At 38.6% G+C, this 23,910-nt stretch overlaps 1 protein-coding gene across 6 annotated transcripts in view; it reads left to right on the top strand.

Annotated features, from left to right (window-relative positions):
- IPO11 (importin 11) overlaps window positions 1–23,910 on the top strand; it is a 99,822-nt gene that overhangs the window by 3,453 nt on the left and 72,459 nt on the right. For all 6 annotated transcript variants that reach the window (XM_056325413.1, XM_056325416.1, XM_056325414.1 and 3 more), the window contains exons 3-7: window positions 1,905–1,980; window positions 6,104–6,187; window positions 6,464–6,607; window positions 14,705–14,805; window positions 21,443–21,515. In XM_056325413.1, the coding sequence (XP_056181388.1) occupies window positions 6,470–6,607; window positions 14,705–14,805; window positions 21,443–21,515 (312 nt within the window). In that variant the 5' untranslated portion in view covers window positions 1,905–1,980; window positions 6,104–6,187; window positions 6,464–6,469. The remainder of the gene's footprint in view (window positions 1–1,904; window positions 1,981–6,103; window positions 6,188–6,463; window positions 6,608–14,704; window positions 14,806–21,442; window positions 21,516–23,910) is intronic.

The following is a 23,910-nucleotide window of genomic DNA, read 5'->3' as shown; positions in this document are numbered from 1 at the left end:
GCATGGCAAACCATTTAAAAGACTGAGTATTCTCTGAATAAAAGACTCAGAAGTAAACTGTATGCAGATACTTCCTTAGAAAGGGAATTAAAGAATGAAGAGTAGAACAGAACTTGAGTCCTGGATTTTTGCCAGTGTAAGGAGATGAAGGAGTTTGAGAGTGAGAATGGAAGTGCAGGAGATTGGATGGTAACGATGAGGAGCTGGTATTGGTACTTGTGGTTTCTGAAGACACCGTGTTATTGTGCTGAGGGGTTGTATTTGATGTGTTGCTTATCTTCTAGGTGTGACTGAGTTTGGGTTTTTTTCCTGTCAACTGAGACTCGAGATGATGCTGTTGTCTGTGTTCTGTGTGTATTCAGTGGGATCTTGAAGAGCAGCTTTTCCTTGTTTGTGGTTAAACTCTTTTCCCTTAGACAAGAAAAAATCCCAGCATGATGACAGAGCCATGCGTGGATTTGCAGCTGATGGTATTGAACATTTTCTAATGGAAGAGATTTCTGTTCCTTCCTCACCTGATGGGCGCTACTTAGTTACAATAGCAATGGGTATGAACCACAGAAAAAGCAGCAGAAAGCAAGCAACACTCCTGAAATTCTTCACATTTTATTAGGAAGACAGTCTGAGATTAGTAAATAAAGATGGAAACACTAATCTTACCCAATGATCAAACTTGGAAATTATAGCTGTTGTGACTTGAAGTGCAAACCCTGCCTTTCTTCTATGGAAATGTTGTTTATAAGGTCAACAAACTCTACCAGTATTTCTCTATACATTCCTCATGTATGTGAAGGTACCCAAAGAACATGAGCTACTTAATACTCACCTCCTCTTTTTCATCTCAAGACAGTCTTGTAGAACTTGTTCAACAGTGGGTTAAGCTCTAGAAGTGCCCAACAGACTGGAGAAAATCCTTGTCCTTGTGATGCAACCCATCTATGGTGTAACCCACTTCCTTCGTCCTTCTGACTTCCCTCTGCAACAGCAGTCTGATTTGTAAGAGGTGAAAATTCTCTCTGTCCCACAGTATTAGAGCCAATATTAATGGGCTTTTGCTGTTCTGTGAGGTCTTAGAGCATCTTTATGTCCTCTGTGTAAATTACAATCTGAAGAGGCCCTAACACATTGGTTTGAAGAAAAAAAAAGGGGGGGGGGGGGGAAGGTCATGGGTGGAGAGAATAAAGGAGGGTAGTGTGTGGAGATCACAACAAATTCAGATTGGAGAGATCTGGGTTTAAATGCCTAAAGTACAGATGTGTTCTATCTGCAGGAAGTGATTTCACAAAGACATCTGTACATGGCAGTAATTAAATTGTGCTTTGGGACGTTGCCATTAACATGAGTTACAAGCTAATGCCCTCATAGAATCAAATATCTTTACAGAATGCATGCAGTTAAGTTTCCAATAGAAATCCCGTTGGAGAAACTTTATCAGAGCTGAAATGGTTTGTTTAGGACCTGAGTCAGTAGTGGCTTGATGCTGTTGGAATTCTTCCTTCTTCCCTTACCCACTTCTGGTGTCTGTGGAATATTGTGCTCAGATGGCTTGACTTCTTGGCTTGGTTTTTTTGTCTGTCTGTGTCATGACACCCCCCACACCTGTCCTTCTGCCCTTTTGGAAGCAGTTACTAAGTTGGCTCTATCATAATATGTAAATTTGCTCTAAGTTCACTTCACATTTTGGTAAGACAGAGGAACAAAAGAAGATCGATATACAGGATTAGATGCTGGGAACTTGTGGTTTTGCTTTTACGAATTAATTTTACTTGAATGTTCTTTAGCTGACAAGAGTTTTGAAGCCATCTTGAATGTATGCTGTTGTTTTGTTTTTCTGTATTTGAGTCTGGTAATTGATTGTTCTTAATTTTTTAAGATTTAAGATTATTGCATTTTTTCCCCTCTAGTGTTAAGGCTGTTTTTTGTGAAGAAGGCGTGGCAAATACCACAGCATTGTACTCATTCACTCTTCCAGCACCCTAGGTAAGCACTGTAGTATAAAGTCGTGGATTTCCCAGTAGTTGTCACAGCCTTTATTAAAATTGCAGTTTGGTGAACACCCTAAGCAGGCATAAGCCAGCACTGCTGCTGAAGAAGCAGCACACCTGTTGCACAGTGAAGAAGCTGCTTATGTCGGTTTTGCTTGTTTTTTTAATGCCTAGCACAATTACCTGTCTAGCAGTGTGGTGTGGAAATGATTGAGGAGCTTGATCCAAACAAAAACCCTATGCATTTTCCCTGCTCGCTTCAGCTGCCAATATTTAAGAGGTGCAGGGACAAGCAGAGGTCATGCAATTTATTTTAATGACCATACCTCTCTTTGTATCAGCTTAACTCATTGGTAGCTAACTGAAACTACAAATCTGAGTTTGGTGTAGGACTGATTTGAAATACTTGGGTATTTTTTTACTTTTATATTTTTTTAAAAAAGGAAAGTAATTGTGAAAGTAAGAATCTAGTGACTTACCAGAAGAAAGCAGAAATTGTTCAGAGGAATTTCTTAAGCATAAAAGCAGTGAACAGCTTCTTGTTCTGTTCTGTAGGTTCTGATGATAAGTTTGCAGTGGACTTTGCAGAATTGCAGCCATAATGAAGCATTATTGCCATTTGTGCCTCTTGCTGTTGTATTTGCTGTACATGTATCAGATGTTTTCCAGTTAATTTTTTGCCATCCAAATCCTACAGAATATACTACTTCCTTAAATATTTTACACCATTTATAGTCTTTATCTAAAAGTTGCACCATCTTCAGGGAGATTATTGTTTTTATTTTCATTTTTGTTATTTTGCTTGTGACAGTCTCATCCAGTGCTGTATGAGGACTGCTGTTCACATGGGGGGTCAAAAAGCAACTGAGGAAATTAATGGAAGACTAAATCTCTTGAAGGCTATTAAATTTAAATTCTGTGCCTTTTACTAGGAAGTGCTTGAGTCACAGTTTTCTGAAGAATTGGAGAGCATTGTTTAGAAATATCATTAGTAGGTTGTCCTGACCTGGGCAGAACACTGGGTTAAGTGAATTTTTGTCCTGACCTGCTAAGGTTGGTTTCATTTTTCTGGGTTTTTTGGAACAGCAATTGCTGCTCCAGTTCTTAAATGAAAACACAAACCTTTTCAAGTATGAGAAGCATTAATAAGAAAGAAACTTTGTGAATATTTTTCTGTAGGTTTTGTTGTTGTTGTTATTTCTAGACTGCCAGACAATTACTTTGAAATAAGAAAATGATAAAAGACCCACTAGGTTTCTGTGTTTGTAATGTAGTAACTTAAGTAAGTAAGTCTTTTGATAAGAACTGTTGTAGGTGAAGTAAATAAATTTATAGTAGAAGCACTGTTCCCTTAGGGGTGGGGAACCCTCCTTTTGTACATTAGATTTGAATGTAGCTGAGAGATAGTTTCATTTAGTATTCATTTATCTTAGATCTGTAGTGCAAAATCAACTGTTAATATGAATGGTCCATATTCTACCTTTTTTCCTTTCAAACATGTCCTTGCAATGATTCTTTAGCAAATGTCTGGGTGCGTGCTGCAGATTCACTGTTGCTACACATGAGGTTTCCCTGTTGCAACTCATTACTTGGAGAACATTGTTCAGCAAAAGGCCTAAAATCACTTTCTCCAAAGTTGAAGTTAATTACCATTTTTTAATGCACACATGCTCTGCCAGCTTGCTGACTTTCAGAAGTTCTCTCTTTTTGGTTTTCCTCTGATAATCAAACTGATGGTCTGCTATTTTTCTAATTGAGTAGCGCTTCAGAATTAATACTTTTATCAGGTCTTGTTTGATAGTGTAAGAGAAGACTATTTCTTTTGAAAATATATAATTTGGCTTTTGAATGGAAATAAACATAATCACTTCATAATATGAAGTGTAGTTTGGGTCTTGCCAGAACTGAGTTGTGATTTCCTCGTTAGTGCAAATTCTACACCAATTTCTGTTAACTTTTTTTCTCATATCCTTCTTTTCCACTCTCCCTTTCCTTCACTGCCATTTTTAGGTGCTCTGAAATTCTGTTAGCTGTACCAGGTGCCTCAGTGCTACAGTGTTTATTCCAGAAAAATCTGAATCTCTCTTTTATTGCTGCTTTCCTTGTGTGTGCTTAGTCTATAAATTTCTTTGTGCTCTGAAATTGAATGATTAAGTTTCTTATGCAAAGACCTCATAATTGCAGGAAGATTTTTAGAAAATCTTCAAATTGATGAAAATTGAAACAACTTGTCACAAGTAGATAGGAAGAAATGGGTAAATTGGTTTTGCAGGGTGAGTTGGGTTGACCTGAGGTGGCTGCCAGGTTCCCATGGAGCTGCTCTATCCCTACTGTCGTCTTTACCTCCTCTAGAGAAGCACAGGGGGATGGGGAGTGGAGTTTGCGCTCAGTCCTTCACACATGCTGTCTTTGCTGCTCTTTCCTTCTCACGCTCTTCCCCCTGCTCTGGTTTGGGGTCCCTCCCGCGGGAGACAGTTCTCCACAAACTTCTCCAATGTGAGTCCTTCCCTGGGGCTGCAGTTCTTCATGAACTGATCCAGCATGGGTCCCCCACGGGGTCACAGTCCTGCCAGCAAACCTGCTTCAGCTTGGGCTCCTCTCTCCATGGGGCCACAGGTCCTGCCAGGAGCGGGCTCCAGCGCAGGCTTCCCACAAGGTCACAGCCTCCGTCAGGGCCCATCCACCTGCTCTGGTGTGTGGTCCTCCACGGGCCGCAGGTGGATATCTGCTCCACCATGGACCTCCATGGGCTGCAGGGGACAGCCTGCCTCACCATGGGCTTCACCATGGGCTGCAGGGGAACCTCTGCTCTGGTGCCTGGAGCACCTCCTGCCCTCCTTCACTGGCCTTGGGGTCTGCAGGGTTGTTTCTCACATAGTCTCACTCCTCTCTCTGGCTGCAGCTGCACAGGTTTTTCCCCACCCCGCTTCTTAAGTTATTTGAGAGGCACTACCCCTGTTGCTGACGGGGCTCAGCCTTGCCTAGTGGTGGGTCCATCTCAGAGGTGACTGGCACTCACTCTGTCAGACAGAGGAATCTTCTATCATCTCACAGGAGTCGCCCCTGTAGCCCCCTGGCTACCAAAACCTTGCCATGCAAACTCCATACACAGGCTGCCGAAAGCAGAGGGATAAAAATGTGTATCACATGGGAAGTGTAAAGCAGAGATTGAGTTAAGTGTTCTTTTCAATTATTGCTCTGAAGAGAGATCTGATTTTGTGGTTCATAGTTTTTAAAGCATGCTTTCTTTAAGCTTGGAGCCTTATGTTTTTAGTCTGTCTTTGTTGAGCATGATTGGAGACTTATGGATTGAGAGTTCTTAGATTTTTTTTTTTTTATTAATTGTGCAGGGCTATTACTGGTATAACAGGTCTTTAATCTTGTTCCTAGTTTTATTGTTAAGGTGGTTGTTTTCTCAAAAATACGAAATTTTAAGCCAATGTCAGAAAAAAGTTTCATTTCTCTAGCTTCTCACCATAATAATTTTACACTTCACATTTTTTTTTATGAAGATGGAAAAATAAACTTATTTTAGTGTTAAACAAAAACAAACCCTCAGGCCTGTTTGTTGAAGAGAAACTGCTTATTTTTTTAGAAAATATTCGGTACATATTTAGAAAATTAGGTATATAAATAACATCTATCTGTATGACAAAAAGTTTACATAGGTTATAAACAGAAGGTTTTAAAGACAGAAAAGCAGTTGTCAGACTTCATAGTTGCTTCTATATATGTTGCTTTTTTGTTGTGCTGTTTCTGTGGTTATTACATCTATATAAATGTAGTCTCTGTCATCTGGAGAGCAACCTCTTGTTTTGTCTTTACAGAGTGCAAGCACATATTTATATTGGAAATCAGGCAATTAACATTCTTAGTTCAGCTGATTAGCATTCGGTATGCTAAAAAGATGCAGGAATACAAATATATTGAGGAAGATTCAGTTTCATTTAGGACTCAATTGTGAAATCATACTTCATCGTCTTTTAATTGAGACAAAATGTCTAGGTCAATTTGTATTGTGGAATTTAGCTATCTGAAATGGATCGGTTCCTCTCTGAGGGGAAAAATTATGCAGAAAATACAAAGTTGTTGATACTCTGCATCTTTGCCTCTTTCAGACAACCCCATGGTTTACTCTGCCTACAGCTGAAGTCATTGCTAGTTGCGGTTTTGCTCTTAATTGGCTGTGCTTCACAGGAGAGGTAACAGATTTTAAATCAAAATATTTCCTGTAATTCCTCAAATCTAGTAGATGTGCTTGCAATGATAGACTTATTGCTTGCTTCTCCTGCTGAGATTTCTGAAAGCAGAATAGTTTAATCACTGTACCTTGACACTGCCTGTGAGTGGGTGTATTGCTATCTTACTGTAGTTTAATGAAAAGCGTGGGTTGCTTATGTAATATGAATGGAAAATACCTGTCTGTATTTACTGGGGTTTTTTCTTAACTGTTTTTTATCCTTTTCAAATGTTCTCAGATTTTCATGGATCTCAATAGTGCTAGCAGTATTGTGTTGCAAGTCTTGACCCAAGCTACTAGTCAAGATACTGCAGTATTGAAGCCGGCTGAGGAACAACTGAAGCAGTGGGAGACCCAGCCAGGTTTTTATTCAGTCTTGTTGGTAAGATACAGTGGAAAAGTGCTGTTAAGTAAACTTAGAGTAATTTTTAATGTGGCTGTCTAAAATACTGTTGAACCATGACCTCTGGCTGAGAGAAGCCTTGAGTCATCATGGTTCAGCTACTAGTATCCTTATACTGTTCTGTGGTAGGCATTGTCATCACTGTGTCTCAAAGCAAGCTCTGTTCTCAGGCATTCAGGAGAAGGAGGAAATCCAATTTCCAGTGGCATGAGCAGGTGGGCTTTACTGCTAAACCTGTTGTTGGCCTGTTGTGAATTTTAGATAGAAGGCCAAGAGGACTCTTGTCAAAGGAATTACCTTTACTACCCTATGAGGCAGGGAAGCTTGTATATACCGAGGCAGTAACCACCTTTTCTTTATTGTGGAGGTGATCTTATGGCTGTTTTCATAGAAGTCCTCCCATGCTTTTCATTGCATTAAGTTTGATACTTAGCTGGGGTTGCTTTCCTTCTTGTCAATGGAGAAGAGACTTGCAGGGAGATTAGCTGACCAGGTTGATAATAAGGTTCCTGAAGTGGGAAAGGTGAATACTTGCAAAGATACTATGACCATTGATGAAATAGGTGCATCAATGTGGTGCAAACTTATGAAAACTTCGTCAGAGGAGGAGACACAGCTGCTCCAGAGAAGACACTCCAAAGTTAAGTGGTGTTATTCTGTGATTCCTATGTGTATGTTTATAATAGTCTTAAATTAAAACACAGATAGACTGCTCTTCCTACAAACATCTGTCTTCGGTGCACAGGATGAATGATTTGGGGTTGTGTAGTGCCATATTCTGTTTTCTGTGAACTCTGTTTCATTTGTTCAGAGGGTTGAAGGTAAGGGATGTAGGTAAAAGAAAATCTGACTTCTGAGCTGTGAAATGGCATTGTAACCCACTGCCTTTGCCGTAGTGTTTCTGTGGTGATAAACAGTCTTGATACAAAAGAGCAGAAATTGCCACTGACAGTGTTCTTCGTTTTCTGGATGTTTGTTGTGAGAGCTTACAGCTCAGGTTGTAGAGAAGTTGAGCACGCACAGCTGTAGCTGTAGTTGGTGTTAGTTTTAAATATAAGAGCTAAAAACGCAGCGTTTAAAAGGATCAAATGCTGTTAATTCTATTATTGTGGTTAAGTAATCCTGTTTGAGGACACATCAGCCTTTCTTCAAGTGTGAAATATGAATAGTAATCTAAACTAAGTTTAGTTTAGTTAAACTAAACTTCTAAACTTTAACTCGATTATGCTGGGAGAGAAAATAGTTAGCACTGCCTTTGTGGAGCAGAAAAGGGTGGGGGGAAGCAGGTGATCATAGGTGGAGAGTAGAGTTAGTAAGACAGTTTGACGTGCGGAATTAGACTCTATAACTCGAAAGTTATAAAGTAGGTATGTTTATTGCGCGCAGATGCATGGGGGATCGCTCCTCCACAAGCGTGCATGCCCGAAGTGACGAACCATCTCACATTTATACAATAAAACAAATGAACATTTAACGCCTATACATATTCGTTACCTAAACCCGCTTACTCTTGCTTCCTATGTTAATTAGCTTATCAGTCCTTTGCCTGCAATGTGGTGGTCTTGCAGGTTTGTAGGTGATTCATGTCCTTGTGACCATCTGATCTTCTCCAGCAAGGAGACTTAGCACTCCCTCCCTCTAGATAGCATTGGAATATCTCTCATCCTTTTCTCATTCTTTTTTAAATAGCCCCTTTGTTAGAGGAAGAAGGGCAGGCGTCTCCTTAAAACTGTAGGCGACTCCTCAAGGCTGTGTGCCTATGTGACCAGACACCGCACCCATGACTAGTCACCATACCCACATTCCTGAGCAGACATATACAATCACAATGGATGTCCATTGTCCCCATTTCACACTATTTCTCCATATCAATCCCCCCTTTTCTATCAAACTAAGTAAATTCTTTTACTTAAGCAGTCTTCCCGAATGATATAAAGCATCATACATAAGTGTTACCCTTTTAAACATTCTCCAAACCCACAAATATAACATAATGGTTAGTATTAAGGAAATTCCTAAACTGATCAAGAAGATCACAATGGGGTGTACCATAGCGTTAAGAATTCCTGTTGCAGAAGGTGACCAGCCAAAGAGAGTATCCCACCAATTATGGTTTCCATCAGGAAATCATTTACATATGCATTACAATTCCGGGAATTCATTTACATATTTTGCTCCTGCGCAATGTCCTTGAGGAGTGGTCGTCTGGGGGTCTTCAGGATGAAGATCAGGAGTCTTCTTCCAGTGAACCTTTTTTACCTTCTTGTTTCTGCACAGACTCTGTTCCTCGATAGACTAATGAGCATGATTCAGTGTCCTTGTTTAGGTAGCGTTATATACACAACAGAAACTTAGGACCAGATGGCCCTTGTAAAGGTAACGAATCCAAGGACCTTGTGTCTAGTACATCCGTGGTGCTGACACTTAAGGGTCTTGGTGTATTCATCATGGTGACAATAAGCGTCCCTGAACACCTGCCAACTTTGGATAATTATATATAATTTTCTAAAAAAGTAGTATACCATTTATCACTCATTGTATGTAGCTCATTATTCAGTCCCCCCTGTTCTAAAAAGTATCATTTTGCTCTCTGATCATTATGCTCTCTGATCATTGTTCGACAGCACCAAACAGAACACTGAAGTAATGAGGAGTATGTAATTGCCAATCTATTCCCAATACTGTACTCACTTGTTTTACTATTTTGGCACAAAAGTGTGAGTCTCTATTGGAAGAGATTGTTGCCGGAACCCCAAAGCGGGGGATAATTTCATTTAACAATCCCTTCGTTACCTCTCTTGCTTTATTTGTTCGACAAGGAAAGGTTTTTGGCCAACCTGAAAACATATCAGACATAACTAATAAATGTTGGTACCCCCCTTTTCTTGGGAGTTCGGAAAATCAGCTTGCCACTGTTGTCCTGGATAATTTCCTCTACTAATGTTCCCTAGTTTTATTTTATTTGCTGTATTGGGATTATTGTGTTAACACATTTCACATTGCTGAGTCACCTGTTCTATTACAGTATACAAGTTTCACCCTATCAATTTGATTTAGACTTTTATATAAAGTATCAGCTCCCCAATGCGTCTTATTAATAATAGGGCTGTGGTCCATATTAAATTGGATGGTACCACTATACGACCATCCCTTAAATTAGTCCACTTATTTATTTTATCATTCATGTCCTGAATTACCTTTAAGTTTTCTTTAGAATAGTTTGGCTCCTGATCTGTACTTACAGTTTGGATTTTATCGTCTGGTATTAAGGATAATTCCTCCTTTCCTACCTCCTCTGTTACTTGTCTGGTCTCATGGTCGGCCAGGCGGTTTCCAGTTTCCAAATCAGTGCCTCGGTGGGCCATCTTATGTTCTTCCTTCCATGGATGGAAGAATTCCTTCTTATAACAGAGGGGGCCATTCCTCACATCAAGGTCTGGCATGGCATATGTCCCCACCACTCAACGCCTACTGGGTTGCAGCCAACAGCGGAGCTCAAGATTCTTCTTGGTGGCAAACACCGAGGCCAACCCAGTCTTGCCCTTGACTATGGTAGGAGGCACCTGACCAACCTTATTCCTTGTACTTCGTTGTCAATGCAGAGTTTCATCTGCACATCCCATAACAAGTCACTGCCATGGCAAAACACACAGATTTACATTAGTAGAACTACTACAGAGTGTATTTTGTTTCAGTTTTTCTGCCAATATCCCCACAGCCTTGCTGACCAAGGGATATTGTTTTTATCTGAACTGTCCCCCTTATAATTTTTACTGTAACAGGTAAAGCATTTTTCACCTTTCCTGGAATTTATTTTCAGATACACCTGGTTAAAAATTTCTTTTACTCCAGGGAGGTCCTCTTTTCCTCTTTTCTGTTGAATTAAAGATAAGCTCAATATTTCAATTACTTGATCATTTTTAACTTTTAGTTTCATTTCTCCTTCTTTAAACATCTAGATGTTCTAATAAATCTCATCCCAACAAAGATTTTGGTGAATTTGGCATTCTTATTTGTTTTCTTAGTTTGTACTTTAAAGGTTTCAGGATGTTTTCCTGGTGGCCAGCAGCTCCCACAACTGTAACAATATTTTTTTTTTTTCACTGAGGTTTAACAAATAAGTTGGTTTTGTATTCACTAAAATTCCACCTCATACCCATTCCCTGCCCTAAAGGGGCCGTTACCGGTCCTGTTGTACTGCAAATGCTGCAGCAATTGGGGTGACTTTGTCAGGTCCTTCTGCTCAGTTGTCAGCAACAGCAACCCCCTCCTCCTCACCAGCAGGAGGGTTCGGGGCAGGAGATGCTCTTCCTGCTCCGCAGGTTACACAAGCCTGCCTCTGCAACAGCACTTCTGTTTTAACTCTTTCTGACCCTGAATGCAAATCTGCTCCTTGTTGCTTTAAGTCTGTGTTCTTACATATCATGCCTTCGCAGGCAAACAGCAAACACCCTGCCATGCATCCCAGCATGATTCAGTCGCACCTTCGAGGGGGTACGGGGGTTTGTACAAACTCACCCCAATACTTTAACACTTTTACAAGGTCTTTGATTCTCCACTCCCCACCACACCCCCCCGCCTCAGGTTTTACATACATTAGTACAAGTTTTTATCTTACAACGTGTTTCATTCTGGTTGCTCCACAGAAGGAACCACAACCTGAGCTTTTTAACACAAAAATTTCAACAAGAACATCTTTCTAGTTTAGGTCTCAGGGTTTTTTTCTATCCTTTTCTAGAGCCATAATCAAAGATCAGGTGATGTTAATCCCGCACTCTTTCTAGTGCTAGTACCATAGGATCCCGAGGGGGTACTAATCCACAGTCCTTTTGCCACTCAGGTTTGTCCTGGAGGACAAAGAACATGTCTGCATATGATACTTTGTCCCATTTTCCTTCTCTTCTTAGAAACAACATTAATTGCAGGAGAGTGTTATAATCTAACGTTCCTCCCTCCTGAGGCAATTTTGCATCACTCTCCAATTTATACAAAGGCCACCACTGATTACAATATTTAATCAATTTCCTTCTATTTTTGGTGCCACCCTGTCCTACGATATCCCTCCAATGTTTTAATATACAACCCAAAGGCGATTTTTCACAGGGCTTACTCCTTCCATTTCCTATTTCGCAATTTTAATTACTTTGTTTTTCTCCGGCCGCCTTAGCCACCTAAGGTCTGCAACGCAGATAGAGCTCCTTACTCGTTTTGCTCTCGAACACGTGTCTCAAGCACTCTTGCACTCACACTCAGTCAAAATAATTAAGCTATACACGGAAAATCAAAATGTGCATCTCAATCACACCATTCACACTCTCCGGGCAGCCCGCAGTCACACAAGCAGTATGTTATACAGTACCGTGCACTTATGTACAACTTTTAGGAAGACTGACAGTTCACAAAGTATGCATTTCAATGAACAATTGCCAAAAACCAAAAAAACAAACAAAAACCAGATTTTTCCCGGTCTTAAGCAGATTGTTAAGTTTTCCGCTATTTGCCTAGAATTACCAGAATATTATTTTTCAACATACATTTCATAACTCCAAGTTTTGAACATGTAACAAGACAGCACATAGAAAACTCCAAGTTTTGAACATGTAACAAGACAACACATAGAACAAACAAGACACAGAGCGCTATTTCAGTTGTTACATTCTAGGAATTCCCCAATTCTTAAGACAACCTAAAGGAAGTTTTTAGCTTCCCCCTTTTTCCTCCTTTTTTTTTTCTTTTCTTTTTTTTCTTTTTTTCTTTTTTTTTTTTTTCCTACGCCAAAGTTTCCCTTTTGCTGTGAGGTCCCTCTTGTTCCTGTGAGATTCCGCCTTATTCCGTCGCGCCCCCCGCTTTCCGTCACGAGGCCTCCGGGCTTTTAGGAATGGCAGTAACCTCGGGTTTGCTCGATCTGCCCTCAGGATCGCTAGCGGCCACCCCTCGGTCAGCAAACCCCCTCCCAAGGTACCTTTCCGCCTGGGGACTACGCTGCGCGCTGGATGTCTCTGTGTGTCTCACCAGCCGCCCCGTTTCTAAACATACCGTTTTACCCGTGGATCCAGGGGTTTCTCTTCTGCTCCCGGGTGAACAGCTGAGAAGAGGAGGCTCCTCCGAGGAGATCTCCCGGGGCGCGCCTAGGAGCGTCCGCTCCGCAGCTGGTCCCTCAGCCGAGCAGAAATCCTCCTGCCTGGCTCGCCAAACTGACGTGCGGAATTAGACTCTATAACTCGAAAGTTATAAAGTAGGTATGTTTATTGCACACAGATGCATGGGGGATCGCTCCTCCACAAGCGTGCATGCCCGAAGTGATGAACCATCTCACATTTATACAATAAAACAAATGAATATTCAATTAACGCCTATACATATTCGTTACCTAAACCCGCTTACTCTTGCTTCCTATGTTAATTAGCTTATCAGTCCTTTGCCTGCAATGTGGTGGTCTTGCAGGTTTGTAGGTGATTCATGTTCTTGTGACCATCTGATCTTCTCCAGCAAGGAGACTTGGCACTCCCTCCCTCTAGATAGCATTGGAATATCTCTCATCCTTTTCTCATTCTTTTTTAAATAGCCCCTTTGTTAGAGGAAGAAGGGCAGGCGTCTCCTCAAAACTGTAGGCGACTCCTCAAGGCTGTGTGCCTATGTGACCAGACACCGCACCCATGACTAGTCACCATACCCACATTCCTGAGCAGACATATACAATCACAATCGATGTCCATTGTCCCCATTTCACACTATTTCTCCATATCAGTAAAATGCTTAAGTTGCCTCAGGGAAAATCTTTCAGAGATTCAGTCCTTCTTCCTAGATGAGCTTTGGGAAAGAATGATCTATTATATACATCCTTTTCATGTTGTGTGGTGTTCATCAGTGGGCTACAACATTTTTCATGTTTTTCTAAAGGTTGAGTTGAATACCTTTGTTGATGTCTTTTTGCTTTCTCGTGATTAGAGTTTGTGAGGGCTTTTCTAGTGTTGGTCATTATATCTAAAAGCTGTTTATATTATAGAAACAGAGTTTGAGAGAAGGTTAAGTTTTGAATTCATAGTGAAAATGCTTGATGAGGTCCCAGGTTTTTATAATGCTGAGTTATTTCAGGACTTTATTTATAGTTCTTCAGCTGTGGCACCCAAGAGTAGCAGATGTTCTTGACCTGAATTCCTGCATTTCTCATGTTCTTTCTTAGCGGCCTTCTAAAAGCAATTGATACAAGTGGTGCACTCTTTTTCTCCTGTGTAATATGACCACTGAGCCCACACCTATTTGCTCCCTAAAGGAGGGAGTAATATCTCACCCGCTCAAGAAAGATCCATGTGATGCAGTAGAAAACAGGGAGAGAGCCAGAGTAGTACCTGTAATAAGATTCAGTAGCCTACCTTTATTATAGCTTTTCCTGATTGTCACAATGTCACTATATGAAGTAATTTCTCTGTGTTTGTCTGTATGTACATACAGGTACATAAAAGTGTATATAGACAGATGCAATTATACATCTGTGTATAGATATATACATGTACTTGTATAGCTTTTTAGTAGTAGAAACTAATTTCCTAGAATCAGTATAGGCACATTCGAGAGTTGCTGTCCTGCAAGGTCACGGTTTTGCAATCAGCTTTGGTAGTCAGGATGGTTCTCAGCACTTTTCAAGGTAATGAAGAAATCTCTTAAAAGCTGAATTCTGACTAGAATAGAAAAATACTCTGTATTGTGTGTGCCTCAGACTTCTAAGAGCTATGTCATTAAAGAGTATAATAACTAACTAGTGCTAGTATTTGTTACCCCTTTATTGCTTGTTCAACTGCCTGAGATTAGAAATACATTTGTCCTGTATGTTGGGGTTTATTAATAAATCAGGTATTAGGGCGAGTGATAAAGATTTCTTTGGTCTTTAAAAATTGATGTTTAACAGATTGTTTCACTTGTCTGTCAAATGCTAATGCATTTTGTTTATATAGACCTGTACATACAGACATGTGTGTATTTAAATGTACACCAGCGCATACGTTGATACGATTTCTATCCTGTCTGTGGTGTGGTGAGCAGTTTTAAACTTCTTTAAATCTTTTTTTTTTTAAACAGAATATCTTTACAAATCATACCTTGGATGTGAATGTAAGATGGTTGGCTGTGCTGTACTTTAAAAATGGAATTGATCGCTACTGGAGACGGGTTGCACCACAGTAAGTTCTGATTTTCTTCCACTTAACCTTCTACAGCAGGTTTTGTTATACTTGCCAAACTGGACAACAGCAAACCCTTGGCTGATAGAAGTTACTTTAGAATTAATGGTGAAACTGATAAAATGTTTCAGTGTTAGGACTCGCTAATGAGCCATTTTGTTTTCATATTACTTCTTACAACTCATGTTGTTCATGTTTTACTTTGGAAAACTGGATTGGAAGGCTGTTTCATAGGTATCAGATTTTGAAGTGACATTGTAAGTATTATAGTGTTAACACCTGGACTTCCTGATAGTTAGAGATGTGAAACATTAGAAGTCTCTTGGGGAGAGATTATTAGGGAGACATTTCATTTAAGCTGATTCCTAATTCATTCAAAATATGGAATGTGTACATGAGAGAGAGGCAGTAGCTATCATGATAGCAAGTTCTGGTCTTCATTTTTTGTTGTTCTGGTATGTGGGTGCTGATAATACATGTCAAAAAGTTCTCCAAAGAAGCTAAAAATCTAATCTGTATTCTTGAGTACCACATCATTTACTTAATAGTTAGAAACAGTACCATTGTAATTTGTAACACCTACAGAATTATATACTTTTCAGTGTTCTATGTGAAGTCTTTTTTTTTTTTTGCTTTAAAAAGTGTAATTTCAAAAAGTTTCCATTTTCTTTCACTGTTTTCAGGAACTAAGACTTACCTGGAAGTATTCAGTCTCTCTTGTAGTGCTAGTTATATAAATGGGTGGGATATCACTGTCAGATGGATTTTATGGATCATGAATCTTAGCTAGTTCACAAAGTATGCATGATTTTCATTGTGTTCTTTGTTTGAGATAGTTTAACGTATTTTGCCTTATATAGTAAACTTTTCCAAAGATCTACCAAAAGAGGGAAAAGTGATGAAATTCTATGTCTGCAGGACGTTTTAAATAGTGTAGTGCTCCTTCATTATTACATAAGGCACTAGAGTTTTTGTATATGTGGATTAGTATACAATTGCAAAACATCTGCAAGAGTTTGGGTTCCCTTATGTGAAAGGAAAATGCATGGAAGATAGCATGTATCTTTGACATTTTGGTTGAAGTGATGGGGTAGTACTGCTTACATTACAGGTACCTAGCAAACATTACTTGAAGCAATTAAAATATACTGTGCCAATTTCTTAATACTTTTAGATAGATATTAGTAGCGCTTCCAGTGGAAAAAAAACATGGTTCATTTTCTGCAGAAGTAGTGACTACAATTTTATTGTTTGAACCAAGGTAAAAATTGAGTAACAGTCTTTCATTGTACTTTTCCTGTTGAAAACTTAATGTGATTTTTTAAAAAAACCCACCAGAAAACATGATTATATTGGATCTGGCTGAGCCCCACAGCAGCCCTCACAGTGCTGTGCTTGGTTTGGTAGCTGGAAAGGTGGTGATAACACACCAGGGTTCTGGCTGCTGCTGAGCAGGGCTCACCCAGCATCAAGGCTGTCTCTCCAGCCTTTCTCCCCACCCCTTACCACTAGGCTAGATCTTGGGAGGGGACATAGCCAGGACCTTGACCAAAAGTGACTAGTGGGAGTGGGATTTGCTATACCATATGACATCTGCTCAGATGCAAAAGCTAAGAGTAAGGAAGAGGAGGTGGGGGGCATGTATTATTTACATTTGTCTTCTGCTTTCTGGGAAGTGGCCAAATGTAGCCTGCTGCTGGGAAGTAGAAAATAACATATTTTGTTTTCCTTCCCTTCCAAATGTATGACTTTTGCTATTGGTTCATTAAACTGCCTTTATCTTGACTCACAAGGGTTTTTTTAAATCTTAATTTCTCCCCCCTGTTCTGCTGAGGAGGGGAGCGATAGACCAACTTGGTGGCCACCTGGCATCCAGCCAAGTTCAAACCCCACATTTATTAAAGATTCCACAGGGTAAATCTATACTAAATTTCAAATACAACCACAGTTTTTCCCCATTTCTAATTTTTCTGCTCTCAATTTAATGCAATTAAAGCATAAAAAAAGTATTGGCTGCTGTTAAAGATTCCATGTGGTAAATTAAGTACATTTCCACTCTATCCAGTTGTTTCTCCAGTTCTGAATTTTTTTCCCTAGATTTCTTGTGTGACATCTTGTCAGTACTTTGCAGTTACCCAAATAGTTTTGTTTTAGCAGCAGAATATGTTGAGGGCATTTTGAGAAATGCCATAATTAAGCTATAATTTCTCAGTTGATTGTTTTGTGAACCAGTCATGTTTTGGATTTCATGGTATTTGAAGGGATTGTTGTCCTTGCAAAATTCTTGTCTTTCATCTTGTCTCTCACATCAGCAGCTCTGCTTTGTCTGTACATTGTAGTACCTCAAAGTTTGTTCTGATCTACCCAGCCTGTTCAGAAGAGCAGATGTTTGGGTTGGAGGTGACTGGTTTCTGCTGCCTCTTTGAAGGGAAAGACTGATTCCATACTGGTGTTTTTCTCCATGGGGTGGTAACTTAGGTCTGTCTGCTTTACTCAGCTGTTTACAGTTTTCACAAAATCTAAGGAAAAACATACCATTGACACTTCTGCTCTTTGCCAAATGTATTTGATTGTAATTTGGTAGGTAGTTTGAAGAATTATGAGAATTGAAGGAGGGTTCCTACAGATAGATAATGTTTTCATATAACCTTATTTCCTTAGTAAATCGGAGCCAAATACAGTTTCTTTTGGAACTATATGTCTTAAATATTTATGTACTTGTGAAGAACTTTCAGTCTCCCAAGAATTTTGATGGTAAGTTAAATGCCTCAGTTGTACAGGTGTGCTGGTGTTATTTTTCAGTTGAAGCAAGCAGAACTAGCTTTACCTCTCTGCTGGGCATTTATGGTTTCTCAGCTGCTGCTGCTACAAAGCAGGAAAATGTTGAGATCGTGAATTCTCGGGACAGTGCATTAGTTGACTTAATCATTATACTAAAATACATAGCAACAAACAGTGAATACAAACAACTTTTTTTTTTAAGAAAAAGTGAGCCTTCTGAAATACTTTGCTCTTTGCACCTGTTCACCAATGCTGTCTGTCTTATTCATGCTACTTATTATGCACCTGCCTTGGACTTACAGCCATGTTTTCCAGTGAGCGTGATTTTGGAGATGGGCCTATGAACTTTTTTCCTCCTGCTTTCTCAGGCAGCTTTCCACATTGCCGTGGAGAAAAGCCTAGGGTTGTCATAGCTTCTTTTTGGGCAGTTTGGCCTGGTTTTTTTGGTATTTGTGGTCATCCTCCTCCGAAGGTGGTCTCATTTTATGATGTATGTGTGCTTATAAATGGCTTTTCTTGGAGATTCTGTTTTTCAACGTTTTTGATTTTACAGATAGTTACTGTTACATCCTGGTTTTTGTGGACTTTGTTCTTTGATTTGATTACTGGAAACTGTAATAATGCATTTCAAATCCATGTTCTGATTTGTTTGAATGATAATTATAACTGTTCAGATTTGAATTTCTGGTTTATGAAATAATAGACCTTTTTAAAAATCTCCAAAGTAACATTTTAAATATCTGGATACATGTTTCCCCATACCACAAACACAGGAAAAGATCAGAAACTTTGAAATTGCAAACTGTAAAGGACTACAAGATAAATAAATTTCATCCCTAGAAGACCTTATTTTGATTTTTGATTTGGTGTAATTCAGTGCAGAAGGGAAATAACTTGAGTGATACACATTCTTCCTAATTTCTAGCGTGCCTGTAACTTCTGTATGGAGCTGTGGGCCTTTCTTGCAGTGTATTAAAGGAGGATAAAGGTGTTGCTGTCCGTGGCTGTGTCTGTGACTGCTGCAGGGGTGAGCATGTAGCAGGGGGATCCAGTCCCCGGCAGATGTCACTGTCCTATTACCTAAACGGTAAATCCCTCCCTCCGCTCTCTGGTGAGCTGTTTGCAATCCTGTCATATAATGCAGTATGCTGCTTGCGTCTGCATTGATTTCTTCAATTATTCTTTCTCATTACTCTTTGCTAACTTTGCTTGTCGTAAGCTTCTGTATTTGAGGTGCTCATCCTCATGAGTCTATTTCTTTTCCTTCTTTTGCGTGTAACGGCAAGAGCTTAATTACAGCATTTTTGTTCATAGTAACAAATTGAATGGTTACTGCTCTTGGAATATGTGTATGATATGATTAATGTAATGGTAATTACGGAAAAGTAATTAAGGCAAAAGGTCTCATGAGCTCACAAACAAGGTAAAAAATACAGCAGAACAGTCCTTTTCCTGTACAAACCAGGTTTTATATGCTGTTATGCCTGAAGGTGAGGTATTGTACAAGCTACATTTAATTGACATTAGATTTCTTAATTGTATTAGTAAGAGTTTTCAAGTTTTATGAACCTTTCAGAGTATGCCTGTGTGTGCAGAAATTACATACTGCAATCTTAAAAAAAAAAAAAGACCACAGAAATTTATTTCCCTAAAATATCATCTAGTGGCTTTAGATTAATAACTGAAATAGTTCCCTGCAGAAAAAATTTTACTGTTGCAGAAATCTTTGTAAACTTTACCCAGAATGTTTGTAGGCATAATTTAATTTTATGTTAAAATATTTTAAGGCCTAAGTCTTCATAAAAAGCCCTTTAAATCTTGTTCCTGAGTGCTATAAATTACCTTTGAAGATAAGACTTAGTGTGCATTTATGAGTCACCAGTGAAACAGTAAATTGCTCTTCTTGAGTACTATACTTGGAATGGTAGGTTTCTGATTTAGGAAATGGTGAGTACTTGTGTTATATACAGAGGGGAAAACAGTGAAAACTATTAATACTGTTGCAAATGTTTGAGCTTGGGGTAAATCCTCTCTCTTCTGTTATTTTAAGGTGAATATTTGGTATTTGTGTAGAGTAGTGTAAAAACTGTTTTAGTGAGCTTTACGCATCATTTTAAGTCTCACTGTATAAAACTCCAGTAGGTCAGTATTTGCACCTGAGGTGAGGCAACAGAAAGTGGTTGTGTTGCTGTGTTTAATCATCTTTATTTCCAGCCACTAGACCTCATGGAGATGTCATGGTTGCATGCATGCTTTTAAATTGGTGCTATGTTGGGTGAAACAGTTTCATCTAAACAACCTTGTTTGGTAACATAAGTCTTTTTTCTGTAAGAAACACCTTTCTAGGTGCTATCAGCAAATGAAAGTGTATTTTTTTTCTGATTGCATAATCTTCAGGTACCAACAAAGCATTTTTAAAAGCAGTTTTGTTTCCTGTTTGGAACTTAAAATTACGTGGGTCGTATACAGTCTTAAATAGTATAGGAATGATATGATACTGTAACTTGTAATCTTAAACTGATAGACTAGGTCACTTAAAGGGAAGTATAAAGATAGTGTAAAGCTGCACTTGAATGAAAATTAATCTTTAAGGCTTAGAATTTATCCTTCAGATTAGTTTTCCCTGCATTCTTTAAGACTTTATAAACATATTTTTCACTCAAAGCTGTAATTTTCAGAGGATCCATATTTTTAAGTGTAGCTGTATGGCTTGCTTGTAGAATAGGATTATTGCTTTTGCAAAAAGAGCTGTCAGCTTGCAGTCGACTGGCTGGCACATACATTATTAACATAAGGCTAGCCTGTTACTTAGACAGTATATGTAAATGTCTACAGTGAAAAACAAGAATGAATTTGAGAAAAGAGAAGATGTTACAGACTGTAGGTAGAATGGCTTGGGAGAAGGGATAGACTCCTTAATAAATGTCAAGCCTGGGGCATAACAAGATAAACCCTAGGAAAAACCCAATGGTTAATGAGGCCAAACAGAAAATAACTATAGCTATGTGTGAACTATCCTCATTACCATATTAAAAGATCCACCTTCCAGCAAAAAAGGAAGTCCCCTACTAACAAAGCCCGCTTCCCACAGAACTGGTCAGTGGAAAGGTATGCTGTACCTTTAAATGGAATCAAGACTTACAAGAACCATTGAGAATTAAGTGTGGCTAAACTTCATTACAAGCAATTGTTCAAAGTCTATAAAGTGTTTTACTGTGTGTTAAGATGTGTGCTAGCTTTGTGGATTTACCACCTAGCACCCATCTCTGTGCAGGTGTGCAATAAAAAAATTAGTGTGTGAATTGACACTGCTCCCTGGGTAATGAACTCTGTGAGACAACAGTCTGATACCTTATTGCCTTATACTGGACACTTTTGTCATTATGCATTAGTGTGCATGGGCAAAGTCATGCTCAAGTCATCAGTCCCCACAGTAATAACTGTATAATAACAATCAGTTTACAGTTTGTACGTTTTTCCCTTATTTTTGTAATGTATCTGGGTACCTTACTCTCTGAACTTTGTCTTCGGCCATTTGTGTTTACAAAGGTCACGTGAAAACCTGAGGTTGAAAGGCCTCAAATGTTTGTCTGTTTCACTCTTCCCTCTCTTTTTAAGTGTATTTGAGATAGTGGAAAAACAAAGGATATTCTTTCGATAGTGTATCATACTGAAATACATTAGTTTCAAGAAAATGGTGTATAAAAATAATTTTCATCCCGTCAAATGCAGATGCATTAATGGAAATGATCATTCAACTTTTGTGACTAGTAATAGTGACAAAATAATTCTAAATATTACTTAATATTTTTTGTATTGAGAGTCAAATAATATTTTAATAAATATATCCTGACAGCGCTCTTTCTGAAGAAGAAAAAACTTCATTGCGTGCTGGACTTATCAGCAACTTCAATGAGCCAGTGAATCAGGTTAGTGTTGAACGATTATTACTCTCCCAGCAAATACTTGTATTGGTATATAATTGGGTTTCCTTCTTTACAAAATGTTTAATAATAATAATAAAGCTGACAAGTTGCAATTTATGTGTTGCCTTTCAGACAGATCTTTGTGTTGAAGTGAGATCTTTTTCCAAAGGTCATAATTCATAGAATCATTTAGGTTGGAAATAACGTTTTGTCTCTTGGGTTTTTTTTCAGTGGCAGTTGATGCTGTCCCTTGCTGTTTATGCAAACATTTGGTGAAATGGTTCAGGGAACTCATGTAGCTCAAAAATAACCTTTCCCTGAGTGATTTTTCTTTTTTCAGCTGTATCTGTTATCTGATCTGACTCCCAGTATAGCCATACAGGGAAGTGTGGTGGTGGTGTAGCAGGAATAAGCTGTTGAGAATGCTGCTGCATAAACCCACTTAAGCAGTGTTGCTGTCACATGTCTAATTACAGCATTAATTAATTTAAATAGGCATAATAAAGCTTCAGTGTGGTAGTGTCTTGTCTTACATAAAGTGACTAATTATAAGCTACTATTTTGATTAGTGTAAGGTTTTATTGTTAAATTGAGTATAGAGCTAATGTTAGGGCCTCAGAATATCCATAAGCTAGATGAGTCAGTCTTCCTTCTGCTAACTTTTTCTTGCTCATGTGAGTATGAGGTTCTGCAAGGAAGTATTTGCTAATATTTTAAGCTGGGATCTTAAATTTTTTTTTGAAGAAAATACAGTAATGATTTGCATGAGGTAAAACTTAAAAAGTATAGCAAACAAGCTTCTGTTCTGCAGACAGTTCTGTTTCAACTTTTCAGGATTCCTCAGTTGGTTTAATGTTATTTGTAGGATTAGAGCAATGTATCAAAATTAGGGCAATTTAATGTTTGTAGAAGACCTTTGTGCAATTACAATTTTGACTAGAATTTAAAGTTTTTATTTTAAATGCAGGTTTTTTTATTGCAGGTATACATAGGAAATATCTTTAAATTTGTAGTCCACGTATAGTTGCAGCGTAAAAAGTATGACCAAATATTAACTTGTGTCTTTATTTTCAAAATAACTATGAAGTATGTCATGTTGCACCATAAAATGTGTGTCATTTATGCTACTACTAGGTAGTATAAAGTTTATCAAATATTTAATTTTGAAGTGGTTGCATGGTATTTACGTTTCTGAAAACCTAATGTTAACTGCATTGTATGTAAAACAATTCAAACTTTTTATCAATAATTTTTCCATATCTCCATTAGTTTTTAATCAGTTTGCCTGCTAAGGCAATAGTATGGCATGTTTTATAGTTATAAATTTCACTGCTAATGAACAGTTCTGCAGTTTTGAGATTATAGTTACAGGCTGAGATTGGAACATTTTAACTTTCATTTTAAAGACTAGCAGCTTCACGTATTGGTTTGTGTGTCTTTATGATATTTTTGGGATGTAGTCTTTTAGGATATAGAGGACTTTGGTTTGTTTTTATGCTAGCAGCCTGCTCCTAAATAATTGTTCAAACAATTGTTGTGATACTGAAGGATGTTTCAGAATCCATCTCCCCTTCTTGGTCCCTTGTTCCCCAATCTGTATATTACATATATTGAGGTTTCCTTTCAGAGGCACCTTTCATTTAGTCCCCAGTCTGCCTGATACGCCTGATATCTTGTATTCCCAATGAGTGCTCTTTTCTAGTTGCAGATACTTCACAACACAGTTGCTACATGCTTGTGCTTCCTGCATCATCAAAGGCAGAAAAATTATGACCCTTGTGTGTATAAAAAGAAAAAGAAAAAGAAAAAAAACAAGAAAAAAAACAACCCCAAAATATAAGAAATTAGACAGTATTGAGATGTGAAGATACAAACTGACTTCTAGGTGAGAGAGAGAAGAAAACAGAACATGCCATATGTTGGGAGCATCATTTCCATGCCCTCTGAAGATATTTACCATATGGAGGAAAGAGAGGAGCAAAATATTGCTTGAAATGTGTGACAGCAGATATTTTTTTTTTTTTCACTTAAAAAGCCAGTCCTCAAGGAGAAAATACTCTTGGCATCCCTGGAGAGGTTTCTTCTTGTATCACGTACAGAGAAGAGTTTATTTGTTCCCTCCTGCCAATCAATAGCACTTGATCTGAAAGATATAGGATATAAGATAAAGAGATTAGACTCCCAGCTGTTCCTTGCAAATGTTGGTGTCAGTTGTCTGAAGCAATTCTTCTTGGTAAGCAAGTAGGTAGGAATGAATGTTGTAGGAAGTTTTGTGGGGTGGTCAGACTTCAGATGAAACAGCTAAGGAAGCAGTAAATAGGTATTCCCTCTTATGCCCTTAAGTTGCTTGGATTCTTTTTGATGGCGTAAGGTGGTAACTTCTTCCCTAGGCTGGAAG

The sequence above is a fragment of the Falco biarmicus genome, chromosome Z (assembly GCF_023638135.1).
Source record: "Falco biarmicus isolate bFalBia1 chromosome Z, bFalBia1.pri, whole genome shotgun sequence".
In the NCBI taxonomy this organism is placed as follows: Eukaryota; Metazoa; Chordata; class Aves; order Falconiformes; family Falconidae; genus Falco; species Falco biarmicus.
The sequence above is the reverse complement of the archived record's forward strand: the minus strand, read 5'-3'. Positions and strand labels throughout refer to the sequence as shown.